General features: G+C 41.0%; 1 protein-coding gene across 2 annotated transcripts; it reads right to left on the reverse strand.

Moving 5' to 3' along the window:
* Nucleotides 1-7369: 7369 nt before the first annotated feature.
* Nucleotides 7370-15092, reverse strand: IL22RA2 (interleukin 22 receptor subunit alpha 2). 2 transcript variants are annotated; one of them, XM_053974720.1, is made up of 7 exons: nucleotides 14921-15092; nucleotides 13020-13138; nucleotides 11798-11948; nucleotides 10809-10987; nucleotides 9349-9518; nucleotides 8735-8913; nucleotides 7370-7657 (listed from the first exon to the last, which is right to left on the reverse strand). In XM_053974720.1, the coding sequence occupies exons 1-6, from the start codon at nucleotides 14926-14928 to the stop codon at nucleotides 8758-8760; spliced, it is 783 nt and encodes a 260-aa protein (XP_053830695.1). In that variant the 5' UTR covers nucleotides 14929-15092; the 3' UTR covers nucleotides 7370-7657; nucleotides 8735-8757. The 2 variants fall into 2 exon arrangements, with proteins under 2 accessions (XP_053830695.1, XP_053830693.1); XM_053974718.1 differs by lacking the exon at nucleotides 14921-15092 and adding an exon at nucleotides 13543-13566 and having other exon boundaries at nucleotides 13020-13226.
* Nucleotides 15093-19418: the final 4326 nt, after the last annotated feature.

Genomic DNA, 19418 nt, shown 5'->3' on the forward strand with positions numbered 1-19418 from the left:
GGGGAGAGGCCTGATCCAAGGCAAGGGAGACTCTTTGCTCTCTTGTCAGTGTAATGCTGGTCTGTCAGTCTCTGTTGGTGAAATCACAGGGCTTTTTGTCATTAACAGGAAGCTGAGGGTGACTGGAACAACCTCAGCTCCTGAAGTAAGGCTGACGAGTGTGCAGAGCAATGTCTTCTCTTTGCCTCCTGCCTCAGATTACCTGGGTATGCTGAATTCCAGGCAGGATTGTTGAATATTATATACTGAACTATACTGCCTCCAGAGAAATAGCACCTCACTAAAAGCATTCCCAAAGGTCACTGATTGCAGTATGAGCTCTGACTGGATGTGTTAGATAAAGATTGATCAGAGCTGTCAAGGACAATTTTCATTCCTGTCCTAGTCCAGGAAATTTAGACATGTCATTGGAAATCTCACAGCCTGGAAAATTAAGGACACAAGGGGCTTTTTCCCACAGAGAAGAGAATCTTATTTTATTTTTTCACTCAAAAACCAAAATGCTATGAATGATATTTTTATAAGTGGTATTTTTTCCTCTCAGCAAAATTCCAGTTTTTCATTAGAAGCATTTTTCTGGAAGTGTTTTGGTTGATACTCTCCACATGCAGGGCAGAGGCTTATAGAAAATCATCTGAAGCTTCTATGCTATTCAGTTTGCCCTCCCCTGTTTGGCTTATTTCCCCACCTTACACCATAACGTAACTGGCTATCCTTGGACCTTGAGAGGTCATGTGTCTTGGCACAGGTCACCAGGTGTTGGTTGCATGTGCATGGCTCTTCATGTGGTGCATGGCTCTTCTGTTTGGTCAGATTGATGGCTTCACTCTGAAATGTTACTTTTCCTACTTTATGTGGAAGTAGCAAAATATTTTTTGTTGTAATGGTCGGTCATGGTAAAAACATGAACAACATAATGTTCCTTTGGATAACTGATGGTAACTTGGGTTGATTTTTCAGCTGTCTTTAATATACAGCAGGTATAAAAATTAGGGAAAATACCTTTTCCCAGTCCTAATGGGCTTTCCTCCAATGCTTGACAAATACTGTGTTTGCACACACTGAAAGGATCACACAGCTGCAGTAGCTCTTGCTTGTTTGTGCCTTGTTTGGTTCTTTTTTGAGGTCCATAGCACAGCTTGCAGAGCAAGGAGGTGTATGACTGGAACATTCAGAATAACTGATTTCACTACGTCTCCCAGATGAAATTCCTAGCTCTGGGCATGTCCTGCTCAGCTCTTCCCATTGCTTGTGCTTGACTCCAGCCTTTTGTGTTTTAACATCTTAGACACTTGAAGTGCATTGCACTTTATATCACTGTGTTTCCTGTTATTTCAGGGAATCTGTCTTTTTGTGGCAAACACCAGCAAGGAGCAAATTGGCAAGAAATAATGTCCTTGTGTGCTCAGGGACAGCATAATGATACATCTTGTGCAGCTGAGAGGATTTTAGTATTTATTTAATAAGTTTCTGCACTTTCAGCATAGATTTTCATGGTACTTATGAATGGAGAAACATTTCATTGAGTGAAAGAATCAGTTTCAAGAAAGTATTCAGAATGAATGTGATATCAAGAAGTACCAAACTGAAATATCAGTCAGTTTCTGAAGTCTCTTCATGTTCATTTTCCAGACTTTCACTCATCCTACTCCATTCCCGTAAGATTGTTCAAATTTAAAAGTGATCATTCAAAGGCAAAGAGAAGGTCCTTGGCACTAGACAGGCTACTGTGCCCAAAATACCCTGCAACTCCAGTATACATATCAGCATTATCTCATTATCATTTCATCCCCATAACCAGGTTTTCTCCTCAGATTTGTTAATGTAACCCCACAAATCAAATACACATGACTTCAGGGTCCAACTTATACCTGGTAAACTTCCCATTAGTACATTACAGAAGTATTTCAGTGACTGGAGTAGAGCTTCAGTCACCCAAGCACAGATGTTGTGTGCATGACTTCAGCTGCCACCCCCAGGACATGAAGACCTCAAGCAGATCCCCCACTGTATCTGCCAACCATGCATGAATTTCTCTCTTTGGCTTTAGAAATCTTCTCTGTAATGGCTCTTCTCCCTCTAAGGTTGCTGCTGAAATAGCTGAAATGGTCTCTCTGATCAGAACATATCTGTGTCCTAATAGGTATATCTTCTCCGTGACTGTGCACACATGAAAGTGTTTTGCTCCATAGAAGTATGGGTGTCCTTTTTAAAGGCAGAAACTGCTTAATGTTTGTGTTGTTCATCAATTTACTTTGTTCCTATTTTGTATGCTTATTGAAATACACATTTCTGCTCTAATTCTGCTCTTTCCAGCCCCTGTCTATGTGCACTTTGTCTTCTTTCCTTTTCTTACTTTTCCAGCAGTTTCTTCTCCAGGTGTGTGTCTCTGAGTCTCATTCCATTCAGGACATGATTTCACAGACCCTCTGGAAGTGTTTAAGTTTGATTTAACACAGACAATGCTATTTTTTACCTTTTTGCTGATAGCTTTTAGGAGCTTTATTCTTCCAAATATTAAGAAGTTAGCCTAGAAATAAGACCTTAGCCCTATAACAATCATGATCTTGTCACCTATTCAACAAACCCAGTGTCACCTAACAAGCAATGTTAAAAAAATAGTCCTCTGTTGCAAAAAATGAAAAACAAGAGCTTTCTTGGAAATTTGTAAGATTTGTGATTTCTTACACCCAAAAAAAGGAAAAAAAAAAAAGTATTAGAAAGGCATTGCTTGAAATAAATAAATTAAATTAATAACAATTTTCCTGATGCTCTTTTGTGGATATAACAATTAGCACAATGGCTCTTCATTGTCATCCTGTTCCTATGTTTAAAAGTAAAAACATTTCTGAAGAATCTGGTCCTCAGTGTGATACTCCTGGGCTGCATTTTTTCATTATTAAGGATATTTAGGCAACTCAGCATCAGGGCCCCAGTGCCTTAGAAAAGAGCAAAATGTTTAAAAAGTTAAAACTGTCTTCAGTATTTACCTCATATCATGCAACTTTTTCAGGTATTTCTTTCTTTCTAAGCATCGGGGCTCAAGGTTCCTATTTTTCCCCATCCCAAGCCAAAATTCTGGTAGCAATGACTCCTTTAGCGGGGTTTTCAGTGGAATAAACACATAACACAATAAAACAACCGGTGACTTCAGAATTTGGGGAATTACATTTAAAAGGGTTTTTTTTTTTTTCCCTTTGGAAACCTTTTACAAAAGATTCTGAAAACAAGTTGCAAAGGCGACTGTAATTTTCCTGATCATGAGCATCAGTGTCATTTCTTTCCCTTCCCTTCTCTGCAGAAAGTACCCTTGTTTTGTGTCCTGTGTCCTTTGCCACAAACTACTACTCAAGAGCTTGTGATTTCTCCTTTTTTCTTTTTTTTTTTTTTAAGACAGGTTTTACAGATTAGTATCTTTGATCCTTGTAGCAAACATTGGAATCCAGAGAAAACCCCACTATTTATGATTAATTCCCTGCAGTGTGGAACACTTGCTAATGTCTAACAGCTATGTTGCAAAAGCCAAATGTCATTTCACAACAGAGCCCCACCCTGGGCCACAAAGTGGTTCTTAGCTGAGATCAAGCTGTGCAAGTGTGTAAACCCCAGGTTCACATCTGATTAAAGCAGATACATGGGAGGTGTGAACAGGACTGGCCAGATGCTGCATCATATGATAAACACCAAGGACTGTGGCATCCTATAAAACTGGGCATTTATGTGGTACAGCTGGCTATGCATAATCTTCTCCTAATTTATAAGACTGGAGCATCTGGTTCATTGCTGTTGCTCTATCAGCTTTTCTGGAGGCCTGTTCTTGAATTTCTGGTAGCTAAATATTGCTCTTCTGAGTGCCAGTAGAATGAGAAATTAAATCCATTTATAGTAGGAGATAAGCTCTTATTCTTTCTGGCAGATCAGATATATTCAAGCAAAGTCATGAAAGACAGAAGGGTAGGCCCTTGTGGGATAGGTTCCACTTCACAACAAAATCCACAACTGCAAACACTAAAAGAATAATATCTATTTCTCACTGGCAGGACCCTCAGCCATGACAGAGGCTCAGCCAGATGAGGCCATTGTGACAGGCTGTGGCCATCACTGCAGACATCCCTCAGCAATGTGGCAGCTGAGAGTCCACAGAATTGATCTCAAGTCCTGCTTTTGTTACTTGATCTTTCCCTCTCAGTGCCATGGCCCTAGAAGTCAGCATTTCTCTCTTTCCTGAAACAGAAGCTGGCACTTGGCACTTGGTTAGAAAATACCTGCTGTGTAAGTGACTAAAAAAACAAGAGACGAGTGATCTCAGCTGGGTCTTGAAAACTTTTTGCAAGAAGGAGCCAAGCCAACAATGTGAAAGCATCCTGAACTGAATGGTATGCACATGCCCTGTGCAGCTCTGTGCCAGCCTGGGCAGTTCTAGAGGTGTGGACCCACAGCAGATGGATTGCTTGTGCCCATGAGGAGAAAGAGAAAGGAGGGCTAGAACTCACTCCTCCATGTATTTCCAAACTGACTTGTCAGCAGGAAAGTCCCAGGTACACTTAAGAGAATTCTTTCTCCATTCCACCCTTGTGGAGTTGTAAATAGCAGTGCAGCATGCAGTCTATGGCACAATAAGTTGTTTAAGTTACAGCATTACCAACTCTATCTAGAAGCTGTGAGTGCAGATCACTCAGCCTTTTGGGAGAAAAAAATACAGCAGCAATCATTCTACCAAACTCTTCCCCAGTAAAATTACATGTCAGAACAGCCCTGACAGAAAATTTGCATTTCAAATGGAAAGGGAAAATTTGCTTTTGCAGAACATCATGGGGTTGGCAGTAATAAATCATGGTACTGTCAGAATGGAAGTGGGTTCCTGCAACTCTTGCACTGCTTTCTGTAAGCCTGTGTTGTTGCTGAGGAAGTGAAATCTGGTTAGCCCACAACTTAGCACACAACTGTGCAAGACTTCTTCAGATCTTTTATTGCTTTTCCCAGCATACATGCTGCACATTTTTCATAATTTTATCAAATTGAAAAAAATTTCAGATTTCAAATGTCTTCATAGACCCATAGCATGGCAGCTGCTATATTTCTAGCTAGGTCTGAATGCTTCAGGTACTCCTATGGCTCTGGCTCTGCCTCTTTGCCGCTTCTTTTCTCTCTCTCTCTTTTTTTTTTTTTTTTTTTTTTTTTTTTTTTTTTTTTTTTTACTGTTCTCTATAAAACAGTTTTATCCTCTGCATCTGACATAGGTACAGTATCTGGGATTGTCAGAATCTGTTCTCTGATAAAGCTTTATCTTTGTGTAATGATGGCAACATGAGCTGTCCTAAGGAAATTACTACAGATACTGTTTTCAGGCTGTGATAACCCACTGCTGAAATACAAGATAGACTATTTCTTAATTGTTTACCTGGACAGTTTTTCTGGCCAGTGCAAGACAGGCAGCAGGATCTCATACTTGTCTTAGCACTAGGTATTGCACAGAGATTTAAAGACCTGCTTCTCAAAAAATTCTTACCTAAATAAAGAAACTGAAGAAACTGTGGGGTGTGAGTGGGCAAAGAAACGGGAAGAATTGAGAAAGGAGGAAAAAGGGAAATGTGGTGAAAGAAACCTGGTCTTATGGACTAGATGTTTGGATATGGCTGGATGTCTGCAAACCTAGTTGTTCAAATATATCATGTATTATAATCAGGTGGTGGAAATATTTATTATGTAATGACCTCTTTCGTTCTGTTAAAGGCAAGACTGACCAGCATTAACTCCCTTAAACACAGCCTCTTCCCAAATGCCTACTGCCAGCATCCTGAAGCAGCTCTCAGCTCTGAGGCCTCCAGGGGAGGTGCTAGTGACAGACCATGAAAAATGCTTTGGATTTGGCTTCAGAGAACTCAATGTCTATTACTTAAACTAAATTGATCCACTTTTGTGTACATGAATTAATGGAAAAGTGGTAGCTGGGACCTCCATTTTTCCCAGGTCTTTCTTTGCCCTTTTGTTTCTGGGCCTCACCTTCTCTGATTTAATCTGCAATTACAGAACATAGTCAAGTACTAAGAGTCTCATTACTTACAGACCTTGCAGATCTGCAAAAGCTATTTCACCCTTCCCTCCTGGAATGGCTTAGTGAGTCGCTACCCAGACCTTGCCCAAGCAATTTTTTCCCTTGTATGATTAAGGGCTAAAATCATTAGAAATCACAAGTAATGGTCAGCATTCAGTCACCATTTACTGTGAAATGGCTAAAATAGAGGTCACAGAATCACAGAATTCTTAGGCATGAAAGGGACCTCTGGGAATCATTCAGTGCATCCCCCCTGCCCAGGCAGGGCTACCTAGAAGTGACACAAGAATGTGCCCAGGTGGGTTAGAATGTTTCCACAGAGGAAAACCCCATGACCTCCCTGGGCAGCCTCTTTCAGAGCTCTGCCACCCTCAATGAAAGGAAGTTTTCTCTTATGTTGAGGTGAAAGTTCCTGTGTTTTAGCCTATGGCCATTGCTCCTCATCCTGTCACTGGGCCCCACTGAAAACAGTCTGGTACCATCCTCTTGGCACCCACCTTTGAGATATTTACATGCATTAATCATATCCCTTCTGTTTTCTCTCCTGTAGACTAACAGACTCAACTCCCTCAGATGCTTCCTGCAAAAGAGATGCTCCAGAGCCCTCATCATCTTTTTGGTTCCCCACTGGCCCTCTCCTGTCACATCTTGTCTTTCTTGTACTGAGGAGCCCAGAAGTGGACACAGCACTCCAGATGTGGCCTCACCAGGACTGAGTAGAGGGTCAGGACCATCTCCCTTGACCTGCTGGCCACACTCTTCCCAATGCACCCCAGGATACACTGGCCTTCCTGGCCACAGGGCAGTGCTAGCTCATGGTCATCCACCAAGACTCCCAGGTTCTTCTCTGCCAATCTGCTCCCCAGCAGGTCAGTCCCCAGCCTGTGCTTGTTGAATCTCATTAAGTTTCTCTCCACCCAATTTCCCAGCCTATCAAGGTCCCCCTGAATGACAGCACAGCCTTATGGTTTATCAGCTACTCCCCACAGCTCTGTTTCATCAGCAAACTTGCCGAGGGTCTCTTTCCTTTAACTGTCTTTCACTGAATGGAAGAGAGGATCTTTCCTGTTTTAGTTTACATTCATTCCTGGCTAATCACATACTGGTTTCACTGTGAGAAATATTATGCTGGCGGTCCTACGAAGACACTGTGAGCACGGAATTACTCCTGCATTGCACATTTCTTATTTTAAAGGAAGGACACTTTTTCTATTTTCTGTTGAAATCATTGTAGAAAACATAAAATATCTGAAACTTCTATTTTATAGAATTTTATGGTATTTTAATTTCAAGACCTAAAATACAAAACCCCTAAAAGCAATCTTAAGGATATTTCCACAAAGACTTTTTTCATGGTTTTATTTTTATATTACAAGTCTGTTACCTTTGAAAATGCAAATATATACCATCATAAATTGTAATACAGGACATACAAAGGCTTCATGACCTTCATGTAGCATAAAAAGATTGTGATCAAATAATCAAATAATTTAATGCAGCAAAGGTTAGTTTAAAAAGTATCCAAGTATGTATTCCAGACATAGACAGCAGATATTGATTTACAGCTGGACTTGTGATGGAAGGCACCTTCTGCCTTTATCCCTGTAATGGGGAAGAAAAAAAAGAATTGCTGCTAGCATATGCATTTAAGATGGGTGGTATTAAGATGAACTGACATTCAACACATGTCATTCACCTGCATTTGTCCTGTCCCTCTGCAAGTTGTTTGTAAGTTCAGCTCTAACCTGAGTTTTCAGCTCTTTACAATACAGGGCAAGCAAGGAAAAAATGCAGGAAAGTCCCCTAGAAAGTGACTCCTCCTTAGCCTAAATCCACCAACAAAAACTCAAGAGACACCAATGATATGTATCATATTATGAAGCAGAAGAAAGGAAAACTTCTATGGTTTTAGGGTACAGAACTAAGAACAGAAGCCCAGTTTAAAACTGATGATTTTCCAGTTTTCGTCTTTTACCCTAAATCTGAGCTTGCTAACGCCAATTCCAATGAAGTCAAGTCTTTGTACTCTCTGTGCTTTTGCACCTGCAAGGCAGGGTTGCTAGCAAATCTTTTGGCTAGGCATATGATATGTGACAATAGATTAGTGATTGATGTAAGTAAAACCCCAGATTTTTCAGATCAGCTATTGGAGATAATTCTTGCATTTTGTCTCATGGGAACTCATGACATTTGATAACTGATTTATTTTTTAAAACACTACACTGAAGAGTGTCCATGAAAAGGGTACAGACTTAATTAATCCATCAGATCAATTTCTGAGCAGAAAAGGCTGGCAGAGCTTGCATGAGAATTACATGTTAATAAAGTTGGAGGTTACTCATTTTTCTAGTTAATTATTACTTGATAGAAAAGCATTTATGAAAGCCATGCTATGTATAACTATTTAACTATACTATGTACAACTGTTTAAAGAAAGGGAAGAAGCAGATATTTCTGAGGACAGTGCCAACATGCAAATAATCTATTCCATTCCTCTAATCATCTTGGCCTTATTCTTACCTGGCGTGCATCTGAGATTATGTAAGTATTCCGGCTAATATTATCATGTGGGATGGCAGTTTCTATGACACACTTTTTTCCCTACTTTTGGAGAGTATCTGCCTTTGGTGAGGGGATAGATCTTGACTTCCAGAGTCATCTCCAGTTTCAGTGACTTACCTGTCTCAGTGGTGCCAGCCCTGTCACTGCAGCACGGTACATTGCCTGCTGCTGTAGGCACTGCTGTGGTCCAGCATTGGCACGTACATTTTAGCCACGATGCAGTAGCTGACTCCAGGCCTCAAATCTTCTATTTTAATAACCTTGTCTTTCCCTTCATACACCAGGACCCTGTGTTGCTTCATACAGCATGGAGAAAGAAGAGCCAGTCAAGCACATTTCCCTAGCAAGTGTGTCTGTGAGTAAAGTTTGATGAGAGCAGAGGATGCAGAACAGCATATGGACTTACACAATCTCAACAGCATTAATAACTTACTTATGCTTTTTAAAGAAAATTCCCTTCCCCCCCAAATTCTTCTCCTGTCCCAATTTTTTAAACTAGGTCATAGATTATGAAGTATTAAGTTGATGGAAAATAATACAGGGAGGAATTACAACTCAATTCAATCAAATTCAATTCCTGAAAAATAAGCCTACTTTGTTTTCAAACACTTGTACAGTCATTGCTGCTCTCACAATCCCAGAAGACTGTTTCAACAGCAAAACAGGTATGGTGTGCCTGCACTTTCCTGGCTATTCAATGGTAAAGGGTTCATATCTGAATATACTCTTACCTCATCTAGCAAGTTGTTAATTATGAAGACTTGAAACAGCAGATCATAATAATTTGTCATTGGTATTTTGCTGCCTCTCTTCCTTCTATAAGGAGAATGTGGAGCCTGGAGCTTTACTGTTATGGATTTGTTGCTATGAACCACAGTTACCATTGGAGGTCCTATCATAGCTATGGAAAAAAAAAAACAAAGCTATAAACACAGTTATCGTTTATGAATAATATTTCCTAGAATGCAATTTGAATCTATTCAAAAATTTCATATTACCAACAATATATTATGCTGTATTTACTCCTTAAGTGACACTTTGTAAATTCCTACTTCTTGGTGTTTATTGGGTTTGGTTATTGTTATTTTGGAGGTGGCATTTCCTGTGTTTGTAAATCTATCTTTGAGCCAAAAGTTTTGAAATCCCTTAGAGCTGATGTTGCTAAGTGCTGACTGATCAAGCAAAATTCCAAAATTGCCCTAATTTTCTTTTTCCCTTGTATTTGTCTTTATGCTTTCTGCACAGAACATCCATTTAAACTATTTCAGCTGTGCCAAGGATGCAGTTTACATCATCACTTTCAAATATTTTGCAATCAGCTTGGTTAAACACAGCTAAGGCTTGAAGCCAGTGCCTGCATACATGTGTGTGCAGCACCAGGAATGTGGGGACATGGGCAGCAGCTGCCACACGAATCTCTCCAGGAGGAGGAAGTGGCACAAGGCAAGGTGTTCTGGTTCTGGTTTTGCTGCAAGGTACTTTATGTCAAAGCTTGTGGTTTCATCTGTGCAGGAGGCTCAAGGTGGTTTGCACTTCGGGGCTGTGAAGTGACCCACACTGACAATTTGATTTTGCATTGGCCAGTGAGGGGAAAACTAGTTAATTCATGGTGAACTTACTGGTAGGTAGATTGCTACTGTTCAGCGTTTGGGCAGTCCTCCATTTCTAACATACTGTGGCACTATAATGGCAGTGCTAACCAAAAGCTTTGCACATGTCCTTTCTATGTCCTTTCCTGCAGTCAGGATAACACATAAATGTGAGAAGGATGGTGGCCACACACCACACAGCTCTGTTCTCTCTTCTCCCCACAAAGAAAAAATGCTTCCTTTTTTATTGTCTTGAGTCCTATCCTCCAGCAGCTCCAAAAATGCCTGAAAATGATTTGTGTATTTCCATGCCCAGAGGAAGAGGTTGAACTAAACGGATCTTTTGATCTCCTGATTACTGATAAATGGCTATTTAGCCATAATCACTTGGCTTTCAAGTGTGTGGAGAATTACTGTGGCATAACACTTCACCTGAGAGCTATTGACTCACTTCTTTACAAACAGCTTTGTGGCTAGAAAAGCCACAAAAGCCGTGGCTTTTGAAAGAAAAGCCGTGGTTTGCAAGTTGTGAGCAGAAATGTTGCTTTCCATGCCATGGAAGATCAAATTCCTTCTGGAGGGACATGTATGTTTGCACTTACTTTCTCTCCAAGGAGTGAATCTGCAGCTGAGGCTCCAGTTGGAGTAGACACCAGCCAGGGCTGCTCTCACTCTGCTGTAGTAAGGCTCCTGGATATCAGAGGTCTCATGTGTTAGGTCACAGACATGGCTTGAAATCCCCCAGCACTCGTCTTTGTTTTGCCACGTGCTCTGCCCATACCTATGGAGAAAGAGGAGGAAGGATGTAAACTTCAGGGATCACTGCCTATGTCCATGCAGATTCTCAGCCATCTGTTTTACTCTCTTGGCACTGACAAGCATCTTGCCATGGAAATTAATTGCCTTCAATTTGATAACAGGGAAGGTTGATTTCATGGGTGTTTGGGAGCTACAGGTTTCTGTCTTTTCTGAAAGAAATCTAAAGCAGAGACATGGGTCAACAGCCCTGTCGGAAGCCACCTCTTAGCTGCCCCATGGGACAGGTGGGCAAGCTTCGGCTTAGCCAGTGTGTTCACTGCTGGGCAGAATGCTGGATTTCACCAAACCGTTTCCCAAGGGCAATAATGATTTCAGGCACTCACCAGTGTGCCAGGGATAGGAGCAGACCCTGGAGACCAGCCCCTAATGTTACCTCAATCTTTCCATGCAAGGCACCCTGAGGCAGTGCTGTGGGCAAGGTAGGCCACTGAAATACCTTTAATGTTCTATTATAGAATAACTTGACCTACCTAGACCTGCTTGAAGCAGGTGGCTGGACCAAGTGACTTTCAGAGGTCCCCTGCAAACTACATTTTGCTTCAAACCCTTGGTCAATGAGGGTGCAGAGCATAGTACTGGAGGTGGTTACTCCTTGCCTGCCTCATGCTGCTTGACTGCACCTCATGGGATTGGTAAGTGCAGAAACAGCTGCGAGTTGGCAGTCAAGGAGGATGTGGCTGTTCCCCAGGAATGAGAACATCTTGTCACCTGAGAAATCATTTTAGCCCCAGAAGGGCTAAGCCCCAGCACAGTGGGAGGCCCCAGTACTTACACTTTGTACTGCACAAAGTAGAGCGCATCTCTCGCCTCTCTGGCCCACCCAGGCTGCCAATGCAAAGTGGTGTTGAAATTTAACGAATGGAACTCTACCTTCTGTGGCTTAATCGAATCTTGAAGGTCTTGGTTTTCCAAAACTAAAAGTGCTGCAGATAAGAAGGAATGATAACATAACGTGTTTATCACAGGCACACTCCTCCATACTGGAATCAGAGGGTATTGCTACAGACCATTTCGTTTCATGACTAGCAGACCACAGGGAAGTTAAATCTCCTGGATCTCACATTCAAAGCTTTCCAAGTCATGAAGTCAAGCAGTTACAGAAGAACTACTTTTACATAGTTACATTTAGAACTATGAAAGGAATACTTTTATGTGGTCTGAGTGTTTGAGGTGGGATTTTTTGCTGTTTGTTTTAGGTTTGTTTGTTCGTTGTTATTTTGGGTTTGGTTTTTTTGGGGTTTGGGTTTTTTTTTTGTTTTTTTTTTGTTTTGTTTTGTTTTGTTTTGTTTTGTTTGTTTTTTTGTTGGTTTATTGGTATATTTTTTCTTAGTGACTTTGCTGCTGTGAAAGATGCCTCATGCACATCCCTGGAAACAAACCCTTCACATCTGTTCACAGAGTCTGCAGTGGGCATCCCCATCAATACTTAAAAGTCAAGTGCTCTTTCCCTCTTTACTCCACAACTCAGCTTTAACCTGAAGAAATTATAGCTCTTAAAACTGTTGCCACAGTCATGTTTACCAGCTCCTGCCTAATAAACAACCACCTGAAATTCACTTCTTTTCCTGTCTGTACCACTGGAAAAGCTGTCCGACAGTTTTCAAGACCATCTCTTTTCAAACTGAATCTTTTCAAAGATTCAGTTAACAACCTCTGAGCCATTCAAACCCTAATATTTTTGTGGGTTTTGCAACCCAGATGACAGCAGCTTTTATCCTGGCATAGAACAGAATCAGATAAGACTTGTACTGGCTGCTGAAACTGGTAATACAGCCATGAAGAAATCTAATGGGCAACACATTCATTTTATCTGCATTTCAGAACCTGGAAAGATAAAATAACAAACTAATTTGAAAGTGACTTGCTTTTGAAACCCACCAAAGGATACAGAGATTTCTTGACTCATCCAAAAATTCAATAACAAGCCCTGTCCTCCTACACCCCCCCCCACCTTCCCTTCCCATACAGGAAAAGAGCAAAAAGCCCTTACTTACAAGTTGTCTCATGCTGAAGCAGATGCATCAGTAAGCAGAGGAAGGAAAGCATGATCCTCCTCATGCTTAAGAGAGCAGCTCCATGACTGAAAAGCACCTCTCTTCCTCTTGGGCATGTCCTATGAGGAAGTAATTGTTAAGCACTCCAGAGTTCCCCTTATTTTCAGTGGTTTCCAAATTCCCCGGTTTGGCTTTGGTTTAATTTAACTGCAAAACATATGAGTAGCTCTAAATTAAACATGAGCAATCATTCTTTCTTGGCAGCTGTGGTCATGCAGAGTTTGGAAGTAATTATGAACCAAGCCATTATGAAAAATGTCCTTTTTTAAAAACACTAATTCCCAGATGATGTCTGCCAATATTGCTTTACCCCATAAATTTGTCACAGAAGCTTTCTTGCTTGCTTGCATTTCTTAAAAATGCTAGGATTTTAAATATTTGTTTGTTTGTTTGTTTTTAGCTCACTAGTTGCTCAGAGCTGAAGAACACAAGAAATTTTGCTCCAAAGATATAGAAGACCTACCCATGGGATGTGCTTTGGGTTTGATGGACTGCCTCTGGGCCAAAAGCAAGAGATGAAGTTTGCAGGTGTGCTGGTGGCAGGACATCATCTAAGGAGATGTCACTGGAGGAATGAGGGCTGTGAAATCACCTCTGGCTGTTGGGCAGCACATTCATCCCATGCTGACTGCAGGAGAGATGCTGGGATGCTGGGGAAGTTGCAGGACTGACAGCCTCCAGACTGGAATTAGGAAGGTAAGCCCAGCCCGTAGGGCAAAGTGCCACTCTGGGTTGGACTTTCAGACTGCTCGGAACCGTATGCCTCAACTGGTGCAGGTGTGCTGCAACACTGCCTGCACAAATATTGGCATTTGTCAGTGTTATCCTCTGGATCCTGACTGCCTAATATGTCCATCCCTGCAAGCTTGACCCTAGGGCTGGGGATGCTGGGGCTCTCTGGTGAAAAAAATATCACTCTGTGCTTGCAAATGCTTGAATGCCACATGCATGTCTGCCTGGCGGGAGATGAGCTTTGTACTCCTGTGATGTGTGGAAACCTTAGACAATTTGGTTGCTGGTGGTGAATGTGATGCTACTGTCTAGCCTTAAACCCTTACTCTTCCCTCCCCAAAAGCTCCCCGATGCTGACACCCACTGGTACTTCACTGCTCATGCACTAGTGCAACTAAGCAAAAGTCCGGATATTTTCTATTTTGCAAACTCATGATGATAAGCAAAAGGAGAAGAATGCAAATTTTATAAGACTTTGCGCAGCCCTGTGTAACAACTTCCACAAAAGGAGTAATGGATGTGAAGTCTACCTGTCTACAAAAAATAATTGTCATGAAATCATCTTTACTTTGGGAAAATGTGGAAACAGAAGACTTGTCAGGTCAAAAAAAAGTGCAAGTTCTGGTTCAAATGAACTTATTTAAAGGCCACCAGTTATATTGAACAAACTGAACAACATTTAGTCAAGAAGCTGATTTTGGTCAGATAGATGGGCACAGGGTCTCAGTTCAGCTGATCATCTATACCTCATTATACTAGCACCAAACCTGCCCCATATACAGTAAAATGCTAACTGTGTAGCTTTGAATAATGAATTAGTCAAACCAGTTAAGGGAATTAAAGAACTGAGAAAAAATGAAGGAAAGAAACCCCACCAAAATGAAGGCAGAAGTCAGAAAGTCTATCTCCGGCTGCAGATTTTTTTCTTTAAAAACTTTAAATAATTTATTTACTTTAAATAGTTTCCCATGTCAAATTCAATTAGTATTTCATCATGTTATATGAACTCAAGTACGGGAATAGGGAATTTTTACAAACCAATCACTAGACTGAAAAGTCATCAGTGTTTAGTCACAGGTCATGTATTTGTTTACTTGAACTGTACACACCTTCCCATATCCCGAGAAGCAGCCCATTGCCAGGAGCTGAAGTGTGGACCTTTGTCAAAGTTCCCTTTGATGGTGGTTCCTCCTAGGAAAGTGGAGCTGGGGGCCAGCCTGCTGGTGCCAGTGGATTTTGCTCGGAAAAGGCTGCTGTGCCATGTGGTGAGACGGGGCAAGAAATGCCTGTCACATGGGTGTTGGAAAACACCCAGGGTTTCCTGTGCACTGCACTCCGATAGTGTTTTATCTGCAGCTGGGCTCAGCATTCTGCAGTAATCTCTCCACGTAATTTCTGTTGTCATTGAAACAGCCGCTGTTGCAATAGCAGACTATTAGCACCTGTGCTACTCATTGGCCTCAGTCATGCTGCTTCAGTGCTTTGTGTGATAAAAATCACCACAGTCAGAAGGACCAGCTGCACACACACAGACACACACACGTACACATGTACACACACACACACACACACACACACATACATACATACATACATACATACATACAGACACACATATATATGTCTGGAGTCTCACAGAATCTGTATATAGTGCATATACAGCATATATATAGTGTATATAGCACATTTCAAAATGTAAACTATTGAGGAACACAGGATGATGCACACTGCAATGCTATTTAAAATACGAGAACTTTTGTAAACAATATTAAGGGGACTCTGAACAGTACTTTATGAAGAAATGGAAAGTTAAAATGCATTACTTAGCCCAGCAGAATCCACATAAGTAGTTATGCTACTAGCTCATCCTAGCTTACACTGCAGCATCTCTCTGATCTAAACCATTGTGAAACAGCAGAACTGCTATTTTTGTGAACCAACGTAGAAGACCATGTGTATGAGAATTTTTTCCATTGCTGAAATAGAAACCTATTTGAATGCTGGGTAAACAGCTTTCTTTCTCTTGAGGACAGATTATTGCTACCCAGAGGTAAAAGTCAAGTACATTTTTGCTGAAAGCTGCTTGACTCATTTCATTTGAAAGGACCACCTCCTTGTTACTCTTTTCTTTTCTTTTGCCCTTGAAAGGGTTGTTTCCCATACATAAGAGGAGAAAATGTAAGCCTGAAACTGCTACTGTAACATGACCTTTAGCTTTTCAGATGCGAGTGTGATATTTGCAGTAGGTGTGAGGGTGGGTTTTGTTTACATGCCTGGATGAGGATGAGGGAGGATGAAGAAAGCATATCCAAAAGCATACAGGGAATACTTACAGTAACTGCCAGAGGCAAGGCAATTCTTTCTCATGTGTGGCATTTCACACAAAAATAAAAAAAAAGTGAGTGTTACTCTAGACCTAAAGGTTTGTGTTACTCTAGACGTAAAGGCTATTCACAGTTGGAGCCATAGTTTTCAGTCTTTTCTAAACAGCCAGTGTGGACTCAGAGGAAAACCTGTTTTGGGAGGGGACTCTGGAGGTCATCCTGTCCAGCCTCAGCACAGGGATAGTGACAATTTTATCCCACAGTTAACCACCTTTAATGTGAATTTCCTCCTGCATATCCTAGTGGAATTCCTCTGCTGTACTTTATGACAGATTTTTTTGTGGATTTACTGGGAGCTTCAGACAAAAGTCTGCCATTTCTGCAAATGCTACCCTTGGCTATAGTTGGCAATTAGATCTCTCCTGAGTGCCACCTCTCCTGGCTGAAGGGATCCAGCTCCCTCAGCTTCTTTTGGTGTATTGTGCAGGAGGACAGCCCTTCACCAGCTCAGTGGGGACTGGGAAAGTGAATCACTACACTACGCAAAAATTAAAATGAAAGCAAAGAAAACCCCTACAGTCAGGCAGGAGGGACTTTTTTAATTTTTCTTCCCTGTCCTGTAGGGAAGAGACATTGCATCACACGAGTTCTTACAGAAGTTTCTGAGGAAGCAACGCAGACTTTCACTGCACAGTGTGTGCCTTCCCTGCTTCCTGCACACAAACTTCACCTCTCACTGTTAAAGAGCTTGGGTCAATATTTTAAAGATTGCAGCTAGAAATTCCAATGCTGTAGCTGCATCTACATAGGGAGACTTTTGACCATATTAAAGATGAAGATCTGCTGAAGGCTCAAAAGTAGTAAGTCATCATTTGCACATTCAGTACTTATTAACAATGTGCAACACACTGAATTGACTGGGAAGTTAGTAACCAACACTAACATTCATTAGGAACTGAAACCCAACCCCAAAATAGCTCCAAGTCTTTCATTTCAATGACAAGTTCCCTTAAAATTGTCCATTTTTCTCACTTGAAAAACCATAGAATTTTATTTTTTCCTACCACTAAGGAGTGCTGTAGCTTGTTTAATCCCATCAAGACACACTTTTTAGGTTGTAGATGCCTCACCAAATCATCTGCAGATAAAAAACTACCAACTTGGAGACATGTGAAATTAATATTCCAGAATTTGTTGGTTTTTCTTAGGTAATCTTCATAGTGTAGTAAAGATGCCAAGTGCTCACTCAGCCAACAGAACTCACAGATAAAACTGCAGAGGTACATCACAAACATTGCTCATGCTTTCTTGGTCCACCTATTAAAGAAAGGCTCAATTCTGTAGTGCCAATGCTCTCTGACACACTGCCACCAGAGGCAGCTGAGGCAACTCCTGATATATTGGTAGGATATGACCCACACACTGATTTTTTTTTTTTTTTTTTTTTTTTTTTTTTTTTTTGGTAGGGAGTGGTTTGAAGCCTCTGCATCTAATCACCAGGTCCAGACCACACTGGGCTGACTCAGCAGATGGTACAAGAAGGGCAGGGAGTTGGCAGGCCTGCACTTGGGAAAAGACACACAGAACTGGGACGCTTGCCTTCATATTTGTCATCAAAAATTGGGCAGCAGAAGGAGCAAACACTTCTGGTGGCTACTTTGGACAATAAAACCTGGAAAGATACAAGTTCCAGGAGTTTCCCTGGCCAAGGGAAAAAAAGAAATAGAAGGAAGAAGAAAGAGAATCTGCCTTTCACTCATCTCTTCTGCAAGGAGAAATTTGCAAGCATCACACTTTCTAGCCTGTGGCTCAGTTCTGTGATTGTCTTTTGAATTCTCAGTATCATTCTCCATTATCCAAGAAATGCAAACTCTAGACCAAGAAGTCCATTCTTACAATGATCTTTACCACCACTGTCTTCAAATACCTACTATATTTGTATATACACCATTTTACACGCCTTTTTTGTTTTCCTTAATAAATACAATGCTGAAGATCTTGTGTGGATAGTCTCTGAGCATTCAGGAATTGGTGTTCTGAGCTTTTCAGGACAGGACACTTCACACTTAACTGGTTTTCACACTTCTCAGACGTGTTAGTTTCGAGTCTACTGCAACATGACTGTTAAACCAACATCACTCTGTGATTCTTAAAGACAAAAAAGCTTTGTTCTGTATTTGTCTTAAATGAAGTTTAGTGTATCTCAAATAAAATTGCTAGTTTTGCTGCACATGCTGAAGCAATTGACAAATTAATTCTTCGTAATTTACCGTTCAAGTTCACAGTACTTTATTGCAATTTCTAGTCAGATTTGGGGGGTGAGCACGAATTAGTACTGTATTAAAACCTAATATAAGGCCAGATTGATACTTGAGATGAAGCCACATGGAAGAAGGGACTGAGAAGTGGCAGAGATGCTCTCTACCTCCTTGCTACCACTGCCCTCTAGCCATTCAGGCAAGCTTTTGCAACCCTTCCTTCCTTGTTATAATTATCTCACGCTTGATCGCATTTGCAGCAAGTTAGCACAGGCCTCAACTCTTACAAACCTGGTAGCAGAAAGCACACAATACATACAGTTCTTATCTTCTGGAATGGAACTACACACACCCTCCACTCTTCCTGCTATTAACTGAGCTGCTATAAACTTGCAAAATGTGCCACAAAACAGTCATGCCCAGAAAGAAAACAAAGTGAATTTATTTTTGGTTTTTTTCGCTCTGTATTTTCAGTCTGAAAGGATTGTATTTACTCTCTTTGAAAGAGCATTTTTGAAGGGATGTTAAATTTTTGAGTTTGTTATTCAAGCAATGTTGGCACAGAAAAAAAAGCTGTATCAGAGTCAATACTCTTACTGCTGTACTGTGCACATTGCAAGGATTTGACAACTGCAGGATTAATTTTGCAGGACACAGAGAAAGCTGGCAGACAGAACCTCTTGGTTGGCCTGCTCATTGTTTGCTCTGCTTGTAATACTTTTCCTCTTTCAAGCTGTGGCTGGAGAGCAGAAATCAAAACATTGCAAAAATAAGACTTCTGTGATCTTTAAACTTCTAATTAACAGTAGTAAGTTCCAAGGAAGGCCAGCTTTCCTCACTCTGTAGCAATGAATCCATTCAAATAATTTGACCATTTAATCCTTGTCCATAATTTTAAAACAGAACATAAGGGAACAGACCCAGGCTGAAGCAATAGGACTGGACTTAAGTCTGCAGGCTGCATCAACAGGGTCAAAGGGCAGAAGAGAAGCTGCAACACCAAGGATGAAGATGGTCAGTAGGAT

This window comes from Vidua macroura, chromosome 3 (genome assembly GCF_024509145.1).
Source record: "Vidua macroura isolate BioBank_ID:100142 chromosome 3, ASM2450914v1, whole genome shotgun sequence".
In the NCBI taxonomy this organism is placed as follows: domain Eukaryota; kingdom Metazoa; phylum Chordata; class Aves; order Passeriformes; family Viduidae; genus Vidua; species Vidua macroura.